Source organism: Panicum virgatum, chromosome 8N (genome assembly GCF_016808335.1).
Source record: "Panicum virgatum strain AP13 chromosome 8N, P.virgatum_v5, whole genome shotgun sequence".
Classification (NCBI taxonomy): domain Eukaryota; kingdom Viridiplantae; phylum Streptophyta; class Magnoliopsida; order Poales; family Poaceae; genus Panicum; species Panicum virgatum.
Genome location: NC_053152.1, coordinates 50,696,289 through 50,712,847, shown reverse-complemented (window position 1 = coordinate 50,712,847; position 16,559 = coordinate 50,696,289). Strand labels below are relative to the sequence as shown.

The 16,559-nt window shown below is 47.6% G+C and overlaps 1 protein-coding gene across 1 annotated transcript; it reads left to right on the top strand.

Moving 5' to 3' along the window:
• Window positions 1-12,003: 12,003 nt before the first annotated feature.
• On the top strand, window positions 12,004-14,071 carry LOC120684669 (ribulose bisphosphate carboxylase/oxygenase activase, chloroplastic-like). Its single transcript, XM_039966544.1, has 4 exons — window positions 12,004-12,260; window positions 12,362-12,775; window positions 12,932-13,017; window positions 13,094-14,071. Exons 1-4 carry the CDS (start codon window positions 12,225-12,227, stop codon window positions 13,851-13,853), a joined length of 1,296 nt encoding a protein of 431 aa, XP_039822478.1. The 5' UTR covers window positions 12,004-12,224; the 3' UTR covers window positions 13,854-14,071.
• The last annotated feature ends 2,488 nt before the right edge of the window (window positions 14,072-16,559 follow it).

Genomic DNA, 16,559 nt, shown 5'->3' with positions numbered 1-16,559 from the left:
AGTCCCATTTAAGGGCCCGGCTGGAGTTGCTCTTAGTCCTCTTAACGGCATTCATCTACAACATTATGGACTTTGCACATTCTCATAGGGCATATATGACATACACTTGACAGCACCAGAGATCCAGTACTCATATCCATGGGCTGCAGAAAGGGGTATAAATAACTTTTTTTTAGATTTATAAATAACTAATTACAAGACTATCACTGCAGCTGTGTGCATCGTTTGGCTGATGCACCGGCTGTGATAATGTTTTTTTTCTTCTTTTGTCTAAAAACCACAACTCTAAATTACCAAATAATATGGATGCATGATGCAAAGTATAGTAACAATAAATAGCCACGCACTCTAGCTAGCAATCTGCTGGAAGGAGACCAAGCAAACATATATATATATATATATATATATATATATATATATATATATATATATATATATATATATATATATATATATATATATATATATATATATATAGAACCTCAACCATGCATCTACACCAACTAGTACAGAGTTGACTTGTTGCCCGTCCGGACTAAAAGGTCCGTGCAAGGTAACCAAAAAAAAAAAATTTAAGCTGCACCTAGGATTCGAATCAGTGGCGAAGCTAAAGTAAATTGGAGGGGAGTGAGCTTGCCTCGTAGGTGCATAAGGTTGAATCATGGGGGTGCAAAATGGTGAAAATTTGAGTATGATCACTGTTTTTTCATTTTTAGGGTGTGCATTAGCACCCCCTAATGACAACGTGGCTTCGCCCCTGATTCGAATCTAAGATATCTTGCCTTGCACATAGCTTATTTACTATCCCACCTACATAGCACATGTAACTTTGAATGAGAAACGTTCCTTTTAAACTAATCTGTGAAGGACCCTTTAGTCCTGGTTGGAGCCATCTTTAGTCCTGATTAGTGGCTCCAACTGGGACTAAAGCTCTATACCGCCTCCTAGCTGTTGGATCAAGGACTAAAGCCGTCATTAGTCTTGGATCCAACAATAGCCGGAAATAATGTCAAAGATCAAAGACCATTTTTGTACTAGTGGCCGCACTAACCAAATAAAACGAGAAACACAGAAGCGGTGGGCATTGGAAGAGAACAGCCATATATATTGCAGGCGAGATCCTTTGCCCAATTATGTTAGGAGGGCACACATGCATCAAGACACTATTAAGCAAGTTGAATGAAAGCGCATGGCTCATCAGTTAGTTGGTAGCAGCTAGCAAAGATGCAGCCAAAACACAGGCAAAGGTTGCATTATTTCAGCAAACAAGGGCCATGTAAATTATTACCGGCGGCGGCCCTTTAGCTGATAAACACAAATAGATTAATTAGAAAGTTCCAGAAAATAAACTCGCTAAGCTCTAGGCACCACAAATTACATGAAAGCATTGCAGGCATTGCGTCCATGCGGCTCACCGAGCAGCTGCAATATACTTACATTGGAGTTAGCAATTTTTTTTCCTGGTGCGCAAAATTTCAAAATAATTTAGCAAAATTAAAACTAAACTGCATGCATGTCCAGCCTTCAGTCCCTAACAAGAAAGAAGTATGTACGTGTAATGTGGTAGCAACTAAAGGACAGTCGTCCAAACTTGGTATAATGCAATCTAATTCGGCATACTATATACATACAGAAAAAATATATGTACGTGCGCTTTTCTTCCGAAAAGAAATGAATTAATATATATCTGTTTGTGGTACACATGAGCTAGGAAGATTCCTCAGAAACGACAATGGAAAGAAGGTACCGGGCTCGCGTACTTTGCCGAGTGTCTCAGACACTCCGCAAAGGCCGAAAAACGCTCAGCAACTTCTTTGCCGAGTGTAGCACTCGGCGAAGCGCACACGGTCTTTCTTCTACCGGCGAAGCCGGCTTTGCCGAGTGCCTTTTTTCGGGCAGTCGGCAAACCTTTGCCGTGTGCCAAGCCGCACTCGGCTAAAAAAAGTTGAAACGGGACGGACGATTAGGCAAACTGGCGAACGGAACGGGCGAACGGGACGGATTCGAAAACTTTGCCGAGTGCCAGACGCGTGGCACTCAGCAAAGATTCAAACTTCGCCGAGTGCCAAGCTGGCAGCACTCGGCGAAGTTTCGAGCTTTGCCGAGTGCTGCCACACTGGCACTCGGCGAAGTTTGGCTCTTTGCCGAGTGCCACGCGTCTGGCACTCAGCAAAGTTTCAAACTTCGCCGGGTGCCTAAGTAAATGCACTCTGCGAACCCTTTTTCCAGTAAATTGAAAAATAGTTGCTTTGCCGAGTGTCTGGGTAAAAACACTCGATAAAGCTTGCTGTTTTTTTATTTATTCTGTTTATTGTGTAATAACCACATTCATCATCACAAATACAACATATATACATTCCAGACATTTAATACAGCATATATAAGGCACGTCCATCACAAATATCACATAATAACACAAATATCTCACGCTACATCGCACGAATATCACAAATAGCACAAGTCCAACATCGATGCCATAATTTTAACGTTCAACAAGCACAAGTCTGTAGAACAAATACCATGAACAACTCTAAATCAGCTAGGTGGCCACTGCGACGCCGCCGGTGCCGGTGAATTCTCGTCCGGAGGCTCATTTGACCCCCAATCGATTGATTCTGCAAAAAAAAGGACATAGGATTACATCTTGAGAAAATTGTAAGAGTTCATATCCCTCTTGATAGTATGACATTCCTAAACTCAATTTGAAAATATAAAATATTAAATGAATAGCCGCTTTTCAACTTTCATATCCTTGACTTAGCTCATGTATATATCAGCTGTGATACCTTCTAATCATTCTTATTAAAGCATATGTCATTAATCAACCAACCACTAAGTGAGTCTAGATGTTCTTTCAGATATAGCATATGATATATTGACATAAAGTATCTCAAAATTTGAATATGTATGTGCAAGCAAAGTAAATCTATATATCATACTCACAGGAGTGCCTGTAGCGCCAGATGGAGGAAAGATAGAAGGAAGGCCTAGCGGTGGCAGCGGTGGTGGAGGCCAGGGCATCGTTGGCGGCGGTTGATAGTTGATTGTCGCGCCAAGGCCTTGGAGGTATGAGAACATGGTCTGCATCTGTTTTTGCTTTGCCTCTCGCTCAGCAAGAAGCGCCTGCTCCATCCTCTGCCGCTCCTGCATCCGCTCTTCCTGCCACCTGCGCTCTTGCTCCTGCCTTAGCGTCCGTTCCTCCTCCAGCCTCGCCTCGATCTCCTCCCGCCTCTTCGTCTCTTCGTCCATCCAGGCCTATAAGATTTCACCCAAATGTTACAATGCGAACAAAAGATAACTAAAAGCAAGGAACGACAAATGGAGCAGAAATAACCTGGATTGCACGCGCGCTGGCCACTGAAGTCTCAGGCCATGGGCGTATTGGCGGGGTCGAGTCGGTGGTCCTTGCCCGAAGCTGGGAGAGAGTCGGCGTACTAGCTGTGTCGACAAGGCTGTTGGTGATCCAGTAACGGCCGTGCTTCTTCCCTCCTCCTGCCCTCATGATGGCTTCTCCAGAAAGGGGCTGGGTGGCCGGATCCCATGTGTCCCCATGGAGCGTCTTTCCCATCTCTGTGTACTCAGTGATGCGCGTGTGGACGCTCGGGTTGCTGTACGCCTCGGGTGGATCCGCCGGGTTGTAGGAGATGCCGGACGTCGCCCTACCCTTGTGCGCCATACAGTATGCCTGGAAGTCGTTGCATTCCTGGTCTTCATGTGACTCCGACTGCAAGCAAAGCGAAAGAATACAATGATTAGTGAGAATGCAGAATTTAGAGTTTGAAAGTACCAAAAAGTGTAATGACTTACCCAAACATCTCTGTACTCGGGAAGGCCTCGGCTGCCTTGATGGTGTGGCGCACCTTGCATCAACAAGCGGCGCTCCCGGCATAAGCTGTGCCGCTGAATCCACTCCTCGCTAAGCCACCTGTCCACCATCATTTCCCAGCACGCGCCCTTGCCGGCGCACCAGTTAGGAGGCACCTACACGTAATGGAAGCAAAGTGGATGACATTTCCGAAAATGAAATTCAAAAGAAATGAGTAGTGATTTCGTCATTTACCCTCAAGTATTGTTCCCGCGTGAGGAACATATTTCTTGCTACGTCCTTGCCGACCTTTCTTTTTTCCACATCGGCGCAGTAGGTAATTACGGCCTGAACACGCGCCTCGTAGTGCATGTCCTTCACTAGTTTGCGACATGCTGTGTAAGTCACCTGAGCCTCTATGGCCTCATATCCTGGCTCGCACCTGTAGAAATCCTGCATATAGACTCGATAATTGCAGTCAATATTCAAAGAGTTTCAAATATATGGTAACTATTCACCAATATAGTGCAACGACTTACCCAGAATTCTCCCACCACCCGTCTCGCCTTGTTGCCGAAGGACCTCCCTTCTTGATCTTCTGCATCTGGGATGGCAATATAGTGGTCCCACGTGTATGCCGGCTCCAGGATCCTGGCATGCATCACCAGCCCAGGGAAGAGCTCCCTGCATAGGGTTCCCAGGATGCCGTTGGGCTTCCTTTTGTGGGCACCCGCCTGCACGCGCATCCAATACCTGTAAAAGTGTATAACATAAAGTATTAGTGTCTTGTCATTTTGAACATATGAATTGAAAAATAAATGCCATTGTGCATAACATAAAGTATTACCTGTCCGGTACCGGTCGAATCATCGGGCGTCTCGCAAGAGGTATCGGCCGCTGCGGCAGTTGCGATGGTCCTCGCAACCACACCGCCCTCGTATCTCCTGCTGCCTCCTCCTCCTCCTCCTCCTCCTGGTCCTTCTCCTCCTGTCTCGGCTCCTCCTGCTCCTCCTACTCCCGCTCCTCCTCCTCGTCCTCCTCCTCGTCCTCCTCTGCCGCCGCTGCCGTCGTCAAATCTGGAGGTGTCCTCTCCCTCCTGCTCCTTCTCATCCTCCCCTGGCCTCCACCACCTGTCTTACCTCCTCTCGTTCTCCCTGGACCTCGTCCCCAATGCCTCCTAGACCCCTCTGAGGCATTGGACCCCCCTGCTGCACTGGACCCCTCAGGAGCCTCTTGCACTCCACCACTACTCCTGTACAAGGCGCTCAGGAAACCAATCTTGCCCCCGCCTGGAATTTCGAATCAATAACCTGCAATGAATAATTGTAAACGAATCAGCAAAAATGAACAATATGTACTTAATAAATTATGCAAAATAAACAATAAATATATCTACAAATATGCAAAATCAGTTCATAGAATTAAACAATTCAGTTCATACATGTACTAGAAATAGTCATCATGATCGGGATTAGCTGGATCATAATCCTCATCATCACTATTAGGCTCCTCGACGTAACCAGCATTATTCGAAGGAGGAATGTCATCTTCACTGTCTCTGCCGAAACGCAGCTGCTCGAGTAATTCTAAGTCATGAGCATTTTCAACCTCGTCTCCAACTTCCTCGTCAGAAATCCTTTCATTGTCCACTTCCATTCCCATCACGTCACTTAAGTCTATCTCGAAACTCCCTTCTAGTCCTTCTTCTTGAAAGAACTCTCTGCCATTGTTGTAGTCTTCATTGTTTGGGACAAGAAGTTTGCCGTGTGGCGATACTTTATACACAACATCCCAACCCTGAAGATGTTTGTCGGTTTGGCACGGATATGAGAGATAATAAACTTGTGTGGCCTGTTGAGCCACAATGTAGACATCGTCGCCTGGTAACTTTGAATCCTGACGAATTTTGACTAGGCCAACATTTGGGGTCCGCCTAGTTAATGTAGGATCAAACCAATGGCATTTGAAAATAACGGGAGTCAGTGGTATGGAACCTTGAAACTTGAGTTCGTATATTTCTTCAAGTCTTCCATAATACTCGACCCCATCTTGGCCTAGCATAAAGACTCCAGTATTAGTGGTTTTCGATTGGGCCGACTTTGCTCGTATCCTGTTGTGTGAAAGCGATATCCATTCACGTCATAAACATTAAATGACTTAACCCTATAGCTAAATCCATTAGCCACTTGTCTCAACTCAGCACTCATGGATGAATTGGTTTGCCCCTGAAAGCGAAAGGGACAAAGTTTGTCATATTGTTCGAAACGTTAAATGACTTGAACCTATAGCTACACCAAAGATCATGTGAATCGGAGTTTACCTTTTGTTGTAACCAATAAATGAAATCGGGTTGAGAATTTCCGGCGCCATTTTTAAGAAGTGACTCCGATTTGTTCTGGGTCGGAGACCTTGAGCGACGCCAGAATTGACGAAGAAATTGTCTGTGTGAAATATGATCAAGGGGTTGGATGCTGCTTAGTGCAAACGCAAGAAGATGTTAAATGAGATGCTGAATCGTGGAACATCGTGAACACGTTAAATGAGAACTTACCCTATGTACGGCTCAACCTCAAAAAGGTTGGTCAACAAATAAAGCATGATACGGCGCCACTCTTAAGTTCAGGGTCTTGTACCTCGCATCACTTGCACTTCCAAGTTTCCCTCGGAAAATGCTGAGACTCGATTCATTATCGCTAGCATTGTAACGAGGAGGTGGATTATGCACGCTGGGAAGCTTCTCACCATAGTATTTAGTCGTGAAGTTTGACACCTCCTCCAAAATATGTGCCTCAGCAATCGAAGCCTCAATTTTGCATTTATTCTTACATTTCGTTCGAAGAACCTGCTGGCATCGCTCAACTGGATAGCACCAACGGAACTGCACAGGCCCTCCCATTCTTGCCTCATAAGGCAGATGTAGAAGCAAATGCTGCATTGGATTGAAGAAGGCTGGTGGAAATATCTTCTCCAACTTACAGAGCAACACGGGAGCCATTTTTTCCATGTCCGCAATAACAGCCCGAGATAACTCCTTAGCACAAAGCTGACGGAAAAAATTGCTCAACTCTGCTAGCACGAGCCATACATTATCAGGTAAGTAGCCTCGAACCATCACCGGAAGAAGCCGCACAATCCATATATGGTAGTCATGACTCTTTAGCCCGTTGATTCGCATAGTAGTCAAGTTCACACTCCTCCTAAGATTCGCTGCATATCCATCGGGAAATTGTAACTTTTGGATCCACTCTAGTGCTTCTTTCTTCTGGGCCCTCGTGGGGACGAAGTCGGCCTGTGTCTTCTCCCATTTCCTCCCAGGTCCAGGAGTCCTCATTTCGTATCTTGGTCTATCGCACAACATTGCCAGATCCACTCTTGCCTTTACGTTGTCCTTCGTCTTATCAGAAATGTCCATGACTGTTCCAAAAAGTGTCTCCCCCAAATTCTTTTCAGTATGCATCACATCAATGTTGTGTGGAAGCAGAATATCATCAATATAAGGGAGCCTCCACAGCCCAGACTTCTGAGTCCAAGCATGTTCCTCACCGTACCCAACAAAACCACCGCCATTGTTGACTCGGAGAGCGTTTATCTGAGCATGAATCGCAGCACCCGTCATGATCGGCGGTGCAATTTCTGTAACTTTTACACCTTTTGTGAAGCTCTTAACGTCTTGTCTAAAAGGATGGTCAGCGGGGAGGAATTGTTGATGTTTATTAAATGACGAATACTTACCCCCCTTCCTCAACCAGATGAACTGCAGAGCTGCCTTGCATGTTGGACATGGGAACTTCCCATGAGTACACTAGCCGCAGAATATGCCATACGCGGGTAAGTCATGTAGGGAGAATTGGTACCAAACATACATTCTAAAATTTGTCTTTGTTGCTCAGTCATAGGTCCACACCCCTTCGTCCCATGCCTTGACCAAATCATCAATCAGAGGCTCCATGTAAATACTCATTTTATTCCCCGGGTGCTCTGGAATAATCAACGACACGAATATGGACTGTCGTTGAAATAGGACCCCTGGAGGGAGATTCAGAGGGATAACAAACACAGGCCAGCATGAGTATGAGGCGGCCACCATCCCATAAGGATTGAACCCATCTGTTGCAAGCGCAATACGTACATTACGAGCTTCATTAGCCTTGTCACGATGAATCCTATCAAAATTCTTCCATGACTCACCATCGGATGGATGCACCATCTTGTCAGGGTTGTATCGAACACCTTTCTTGTGCCAGGTCATCTGTTGCGTGGATTCCTTGGTCATGAATAGTTGTTGGATCCTCGGAATGAAAGGAAGGTAGCGTAGGATTTTCACGGGACTCGCGAGCTGCTTCTTAGGCTGACCATCACCAGAGTCCACTTCGAGGAACCTAGAGGCTTTACATTTTGGACAGTAAGCATCTTTCTCATGCTCCTTCCTAAATAAGATACACCCATTTGGACAAGAATGTATCTGCTCATATGGCATCTTAAGTGCACCGGGAATTTTCTGTGCCTGATACATTGACTTTGGCAGAATGTGATTTTCTGGAAGCATGCTTCCAAACACGGTCAACAGACTGTCGAAGGCGTCTCGGCTCAGGCTAAACTGAGACTTCAAGGCCATTAGCCATCCGATGCCGTCCAGCTGAGAAACCTTTGTATGACCGTGAAGTGGTTTCTGTGCAGCCTCCAACATCTCGAAATACGCCTTTGTGGATGCCTCTGGCTCCTCCTCCTGCGGTCCATCACCGAAATGTGCTTCATGATAGTCATGTAACATGTCTCCAACCCCACCATCAGCATCACAATCATCGATGTGTTGCCTTACGACCTCGTCCCTCATACGGTGGCCTTCACCATGAAAGATCCACCGGGTATAGTCCGGGGTAAATCCATACTTACAAAGATGTTGGCCCATAACCTTCTTCATTTTCCGTTTCTTATTTCCACATCTGTTGCACGGACACCACAAGAAACTCGATCCTTTAGCATGACTCCATGCGGCTTCCAAAAAATCATTGGTCTTTCGAATTCATTCATCGGTCATGGTAGCCTGACTTGGACGGCCCATGTACATCCAATGACGGTCATCCATCCTCTAGACCGAAGTGAGAATAAAAGTCAAATGCAACTACGTGTTGTCCCTACATTCTAATAGGTGAAGGTAGGTCCTAATCCCAACTGAGGATGCGTACATACGGTCAGTTTTCATGGTCCACTACCATCCGAGACAAAATTTCGGCAGCACCTCCCCGCTGTTCTCCAGATACACGTCCCGAAAGGGAGATTGTGTATCCGGAGAACAACGGGGAGGTGATGCCGAGACTCTGTCTAGGATAGGAGTGGACCATGCAAACTAACCGTATTTACGCATCCGCGGGCTGTCCAAATAACGTGGACAATTTGAAATAGATACAATTATAGATATGCAAAGATCCGCATATCTCAATTGTATTTCTTCCGAACGGGAGACGCCAAACTAGGTTGCGGTTCTATAATCTATGAACATTATCAATAACGGGGGCGGTTGCATTGCTTACCGAGGGTCGCGGCGCACCGGGGGCGAGGACCGGTCACTCCGGGGGTGGGGACGCGCGCGCCGGGGATGGGCACCGGGGTGCTCCCGGGGCGGTGTCAGGCGCCGGGGGCACGGCGCGGCACTTCGGGGGCGGGGTCGATGCGCCGGGGGCCGGGCCGGGGACGAGCCAGGCCCCGGGGACGCCGCTGTCGGGGCGGGGAGGCGGCGTCGGGGGTCGGGAGCCCGCGCGGCCTATGGGGCAGGGATGTGGACGCGGCCTCCGGGGCGGGGACGTGGACGCGGCGTCGTCGTCAGGCGCGGCCTCCGAGGCATCGTCGGGAGGGCGGGGCGGAAAGGCGGCGCGGGTGTGGCGGTGGGGGCGGGGTGCAGCGGCAGGGGCGGCGGCACTGTGCGGCGGCGGCGGCAGCGCGGGTTCTGCGGTGGGGGTTGGGTGCGGCGGCCGTGCGTGTGTGTGAGCGCATCTCCGGGGGAACGGGCGTTGGCGTCGACCGTGGACTGCGGCCTCCAGGGGTGGCGAGGTGGTGCGGGCGACGCCGGGGGCCGCGAGCCGGCTTCGGGGGCGGGGGCGGGTATGCGTCGCTGCCGGCCTCCGGTGGCGCGGGCGGTGAAGCGGCGCGGTCGGCGGCGCGGGCGGGGAGGTGGTGCGGGTGCGGTGGTGGGGGCGGGGTGCGGCGGGGGCGGGGTGTGTGGGCGCTGTCTGTGTGTGGGCGCGTGTGTGTGGGCGCTGTCTGTGTGTGGGCGCGTGTGTGTGGGCGCCGCCACGGCTAAGTGTTCGTGACTTTGCCAAGTGCTCCGATCTAGCACTCGGCAAAGACAAGGTTTGCCGAGTGCCAGATCTGGGCACTCGGCAAAGTCAGCTGTTGCCGAGGGCCCTGGCAGGACACTCGGCATAGTCACATTTTGCCGAGTGTCGTGTCAGGGCACTCGGCAAAGTGGCCTTTTTGAATGTGTTTTGAGAAATTTATTTGAATACTATTCAAAATTTCACAAATTTCTTCAAATAATGAAAGATTTCATTGCCCATTTCACACAACAATTCTTACTCATGCTTTAACGAAAAATATTCCATTAATTCAATCACTATTATCTATATTTCAATTTATATGAACTAATTCTTTTCATTTCAAAAAAAATTAAAAATTACAAAACAAATTCAAAAAATAACCCAAATTTAAGATGAACCTATTTATGCAGTCTATTGCATATACAAAAAAAGTTAGCTTGCTACAACAAAAAAATGTCATTATTTCATGCACTTTTAGTTCAAATTCAATTTAAATACTCTAGTTTTGAAAAAAATTAAAAATTGTCAAATGGATTCAAAAAATCGCCAAAATTTAAAATTACACAATTCTTCATATCTTATGACTACAAAAAAAAATTGCAAGTAAAACTCCAACTCGAACATCACTCTGACTAAAAATCTTAAAGAATCCTTCTGAGTTCTCTGAAACTTCTTCGGAGATGGCTCGTTTCGTAAACTACATACATGACAACTTTTGCAAATCCATTTCAAATTTTTACCACAGACTCCCTATATGAAACCATGATGTCAAGACAAATTTCAAGAATTTCTGATTACTTTTGCTTTTTATAAATTTAAAACTATTTTGTCCATCCAGTACTTTGTCCCGTTTCAGGACCAAGATGTTCAAATTTCCCTTTCAATTGTTTGAAAATGTCTCAAATTGGATTAAATAACATAAATATCATTTTTTCATTCATTATACTTCATTTATACTATATTTTGCAGTTCAAAATTGTATTATTCCCAAAATATCCTTTTAACCAAATAAATTAACTAAATATAGTAAACATAATGAAAAATATACCAAATTCTAATATGCTGTGTTTTGTATAGTATAGTAGCTAAGAAAAAAGTTTGGATTGCATTGGAGAATTTTTTTTGTTATTTCGCCGAGAGCTAAAGTCGGCACTTGGCAAAGAGTTTCAATGCCGAGTGCCAGACCTATTGCACTCGGCATTCACAGAGCTTTGCCGAGTGCCGGACAGCTGGCACTCGGCACAGAAAGTTTTGCCGAGTGTCCCCAGCCTGGCACTCGGCAAATCATAACGGTAACGGTCTTCGCACAGTGTAACGTTCGTGGCAATAGAGTGGCAACGGGGTAACGGTCGTGTGCGGCGCACGTAATTGTCTTTGCCGAGTGCACACTATGAGGCACTCGGCAAAGAATAACGGCGGCCCCGTTGTAACGGGCGTGTGCGGGCGTGTGTGGCGCATGTGACACTGTTTGCCGAGTGCTGCCCACGTGGCACTCGACAAAGGTGCGTTCGCCGAGTGTCTTGATTTAGGCACTCGGCAAAGTTTTCTTCCGCCGAGTGTTGTTTGTTTGCCGAGTGCTTTTTGGTAGCCACTCGGCAAATAGTAATTTTGCCGAGCGCTCGATATTGTGCACTCGGCAAAGCCTTCGGCACTCGGCATAAGCCGGGTTTCCGGTAGTGGTTGGTAGATTCTTTTGTGATGCAGTGTCATGGAAGAAAAGACAATCGGAGCCAAGACGTATGTAGATGGCTGAAGCTGAAAAGGGCGGAGCGGGGGTCTCGTCGTCGTCAGTCGTCATGCTGCGCAAGCAAGCCATCGCATTGGCCGCGGCCGGGATGCGGCCACGTCTTCAGAACCCCATCCTCAGCGTGTGGCCTCCGGGCTCCGGGAGCTAGCTGATCCACAAGCCCGCCCCCTTCCCTAACCTCCCGATCACCACAGGCCACGGCCGCAGTGGCGGCGGACACGCACGGTCACCACACGTGCCCCTTATTTAATTCCTCCCAGGGCTCAGCCTCGGTACACTCTGGGGAGAGCAGCACGCAGCAAGGTCAGCTAGCTACAGGACGAAGCTGCAGCTAGCGCGGCAGATCAGATTGATCGAGATGGCGGCCGCCTTCTCCTCCACCGTCGGAGCTCCGGTGAGTGCTGCTGTTCAGTGCTTGCATTGCGTGCTTCAAGCCAAGTACTCGATCTGTTTACTGACGACGGATCGGGCGACCAAATAAAAAAAAACACACAGGCCTCCACCCCGGCCAGCTTCCTCGGGAGCAAGCTCAGCAGGAAGCAGGCGACCGCCGCCGCCGTGAACTACCATGGCAAGAGCTCCGGCGCCAACAGGTTCAGGGTCATGGCAAAGGAGGTCGACGAGTCAAAGCAGACGGACTCCGACAGGTGGAAGGGCCTGGCCTACGACATCTCGGACGACCAGCAGGACATCACCAGGGGCAAGGGCCTCGTCGACTCCCTCTTCCAGGCGCCCACGGGGGACGGCACCCACGAGGCCGTGCTCAGCTCCTACGAGTACCTGAGCCAGGGCCTAAGGGACTACAGTGCCTGGGACAACATGAAGGACGGCTTCTACATCGCCCCGGCCTTCATGGACAAGCTCGTCGTCCACCTCTCAAAGAACTTCATGACACTGCCAAACATCAAGGTCTTCAATTCTTCCCTAGCTAACTCATTTATTGATTAATTATATATATACCATGCATGAACATGATTGATCAGATTTCAGATCGATCGATTTAGCCAATATAATCAATCAAGCAACTGATCAATTCAATTCGATTCGGTTCGGTTTCTTCATCAGGTTCCCCTCATCCTTGGTATCTGGGGAGGCAAGGGTCAAGGAAAATCCTTCCAGTGTGAGCTTGTCTTCGCCAAGATGGGCATCACGTAAGTAACTAATTACTGCTCGGAGTCTAGAACTCTCTATATAATGCTGACAGCAGCATGCGTACAATAATTGCAGCCCCATCATGATGAGCGCCGGAGAGCTGGAGAGCGGCAACGCCGGTGAGCCCGCCAAGCTCATCAGGCAGCGTTACCGCGAGGCGGCCGACATCATCAAGAAGGGCAAGATGTGCTGCCTCTTCATCAACGATCTCGACGCCGGTGCCGGTCGCATGGGCGGCACCACCCAGTACACGGTGAACAACCAGATGGTGAACGCCACCCTGATGAACATCGCCGACAACCCCACCAACGTGCAGCTCCCCGGCATGTACAACAAGGAGGAGAACCCCCGGGTGCCCATCGTCGTCACCGGCAACGACTTCTCCACCCTCTACGCGCCGCTCATCCGTGACGGTCGTATGGAGAAGTTCTACTGGGCGCCCACCCGCGAGGACCGGATCGGTGTGTGCAAGGGCATCTTCCGCACCGACGGCGTCCCCGACGAGGACGTGGTCAAGCTCGTGGACACCTTCCCCGGCCAGTCCATCGACTTCTTCGGCGCTCTGCGTGCCCGGGTGTACGACGACGAGGTCCGCAAGTGGGTTGCCGAGACCGGCGTGGAGAACATCGGCAGGAAGCTCGTCAACTCCAAGGAGGGCCCTCCCAAGTTCGAGCAGCCCAAGATCACGATCGCCAAGCTGCTGGAGTACGGGCACATGCTGGTGGCGGAGCAGGAGAACGTCAAGCGTGTGCAGCTTGCCGACAAGTACCTCAGCGAGGCGGCCCTCGGTGAGGCTAACGAGGACGCCATGAAGACCGGCGCCTTCTTCAAGTAGGAATTTAGGAAACCAACCGGCCTCTTGCTATTGAATTGCTAGGCGGCCAATTAAGGTTGCAAGATGGATGTTTTACTCTTGTTCATTGTACCAATTAAAGTACCGGCCGGCCGGATCTGGACAAGCGATAGCTGGGCATGGAAATTTTTGTCAATATATATCAAGGTTTTAAATAGCCGGCTATAGCTTTCGCTATAGACAGCTATAGCTTCTAGAAAGTCCAAATGCTATGGCATTTAGCCCGCTAAAACTGGCTATAGCCCGCTAAACGCTGGCTATAGCCCGCTAAACGCCGTAGCGGCACCTCTACCGCTAAACATCTTAGCCGGCGATTTAAAACATTGATATATATAGATATATGTATATATGGGCCACATTATCGATATCGATTTGGTAATTGGTATGGTGCAGTGTCCAAAAGAGTGAAGCAGAATGTGTTATCATCTATATTATATATATACCCTTTCAAGCAAGGACTAATATGTAATCCTTATATGTGTGAGCTCTGCTTACTGAAGTCGTCAGAGAGAATTTCTGAAGCCAAACAAACGTAACTATATATATATAACGAAACAACATCACGGCCCTTGTTCAAATCCAGTGATAATGCAACAAATTCTAATGGTGTAATGAGCAATGAAGTGGATACATAGTATTGGTGTTTCAGGTATACTATATAATAATGAAAGAATGGCTCCACAAATGATGAATGTTAACTGGGCATGCAGCGACCAGCAAAGCTTATGGGGGATGAAAGCGTACCGTGTACCGTTTGGAGTAGATGAAGATGCATGGTCTGGGACGGCAGCTGTTGCTTCTCCATCTGAGTCCCAGCTAGGCCTAGTGCTGCTGCTGAAAAGGGAGGTAGGGAGGGGGCCGCATTCCATTCCATTCCATTCCATGCAAGGCCAGGCAGGCATTCTGACGAACACCCAGCGTGCATCTCTGAACACAAGCACAGATTACCACGACCAGCTTGCTGCGCCCAGTACGGTGCAGGGAATTAAGGTGCGTGCTATTAGAAGGAAGGGTCAGTTGGATCCAAGGAAACAGGGAAGGAGAGGAGGTGTTCGACACCGTTTTTTGACACGTGTCAAAGAAGATGATTTTTGTGAAGAAATGATGTCCGATTTGAAAGAAACCAAAAGATGCACAGGGTTGGAATCAGCCGATGGGAGTCCGTCCGATGAACCAGGAGAATATTCTGCGAAGATGCTGATTAGTCCGCTCTGGTACTCGGCCGATGAAGAATTGCCGATGAAGTCAAGGAAGGAGAAGAGGATCCGGACTCTACGAAAATCTTGATGATTCGGTTGTAATATTTTAAGTAGTTTATCTTTTAGATAGTCTTTTCTTTAGGATCAAGTAATGTTTGCCGTAATCGGCTAGGACTTGATAACGCTAGATTATATATACCAGTTGTAAGGGACCGGAAAAACTTGATACACATCCAATACAACAAACTTTACAATTTCTTTTGCATTTTTTTGGCGACTTCGCCTTTTCTCTTCTTTTTTTCGACGAGTTCTTTCAATTTGATTAAGGAAGCCTCACATACGAGCGACTTGATTTGCTGGAGAGTTTTCATTTTACCGAGTATATTTGAGCTTTAGCTATCGGGCGCATCGCTGTGGTTTCGTTCAAATCTATTCAAAAGTTATCGAGTTCATCTAGTCTTTGACTTTCAGGCGCATCGCTGTCATCTCGTCTAGATTTATTCACCAATTATTGATATCGGCTAAATTTGTAGGTTTTCCTTTGCTTTTTGGCCATTATCATATCTAAAAACATACTAGATCGGCTTTAGGTTTTTGAGTGACACTTTTGTTATCTCAAGAGCCGGTTTAGATTTGTTTTTAGCTTCACATCATCTAAGTTACACATTCGTAGCTTAGATCTTGTCATACATACACGATCGGCTGTCCAAAAGCCGATTTTGTCATTTAGTGTATCGGCTGATCCTGCCGATGCGCTCTTTACTACGCGATTGCATTTAATATCTTTTTGTCGTCTATAGTATCGGCAAAGCTTGCCGATACGCCCATCTGAGAGATATTCGGAATCCCAGCCGATACGCTCTCGAATTTGACTTTGTTTTCTCCCTTGTCAATTTCAGGTCAAATTGACTGGCACGCTTGGTTGACTTTCCGTGACTCGGCGAACACTTGCCCTCGGATTCCAGTATGTTGATTTTTGCGTCAACACATCTTTTGGCACGCCTGGTGGGACACGAAAGCTTCAACATGGTGGAACTCACAGATAAATCTGCAATTAGTGAAGAAAACCATATTCATGTTCCTGAAGATAAGCTCAAAGAAGAACAAAAGAAGGAATATGAAGAGCTGGTGGAGAAATTCAAACGTGAATGCCTCAAGTCGTACATCGTCAACAGATCTAGTGAGGTGATCAAGAAGTTTAATCTTCCATCTTTCCAGCCATTGACAGAGGCTCAACATGAAAGCAAGATGATAGATGCAGTTGGCCAAGCTGTGGCACAAGCCTTCATCAAGAGTGCAACAGTCATGGGCAACACGGTGTACAATGTAGTGGTCAAGACTTTTGCTGAAGGCACGTTACCAGGGTGCATGGGTCCTTGCTATATACAACCAGATCAGATGCAATATACTCCCTTAGAGGTGTCTATGGCAGCAGCCCTGTTGGTTCAAGATAGCCACGCAGGAATAAGTAACAGTCAAACTCCACTCC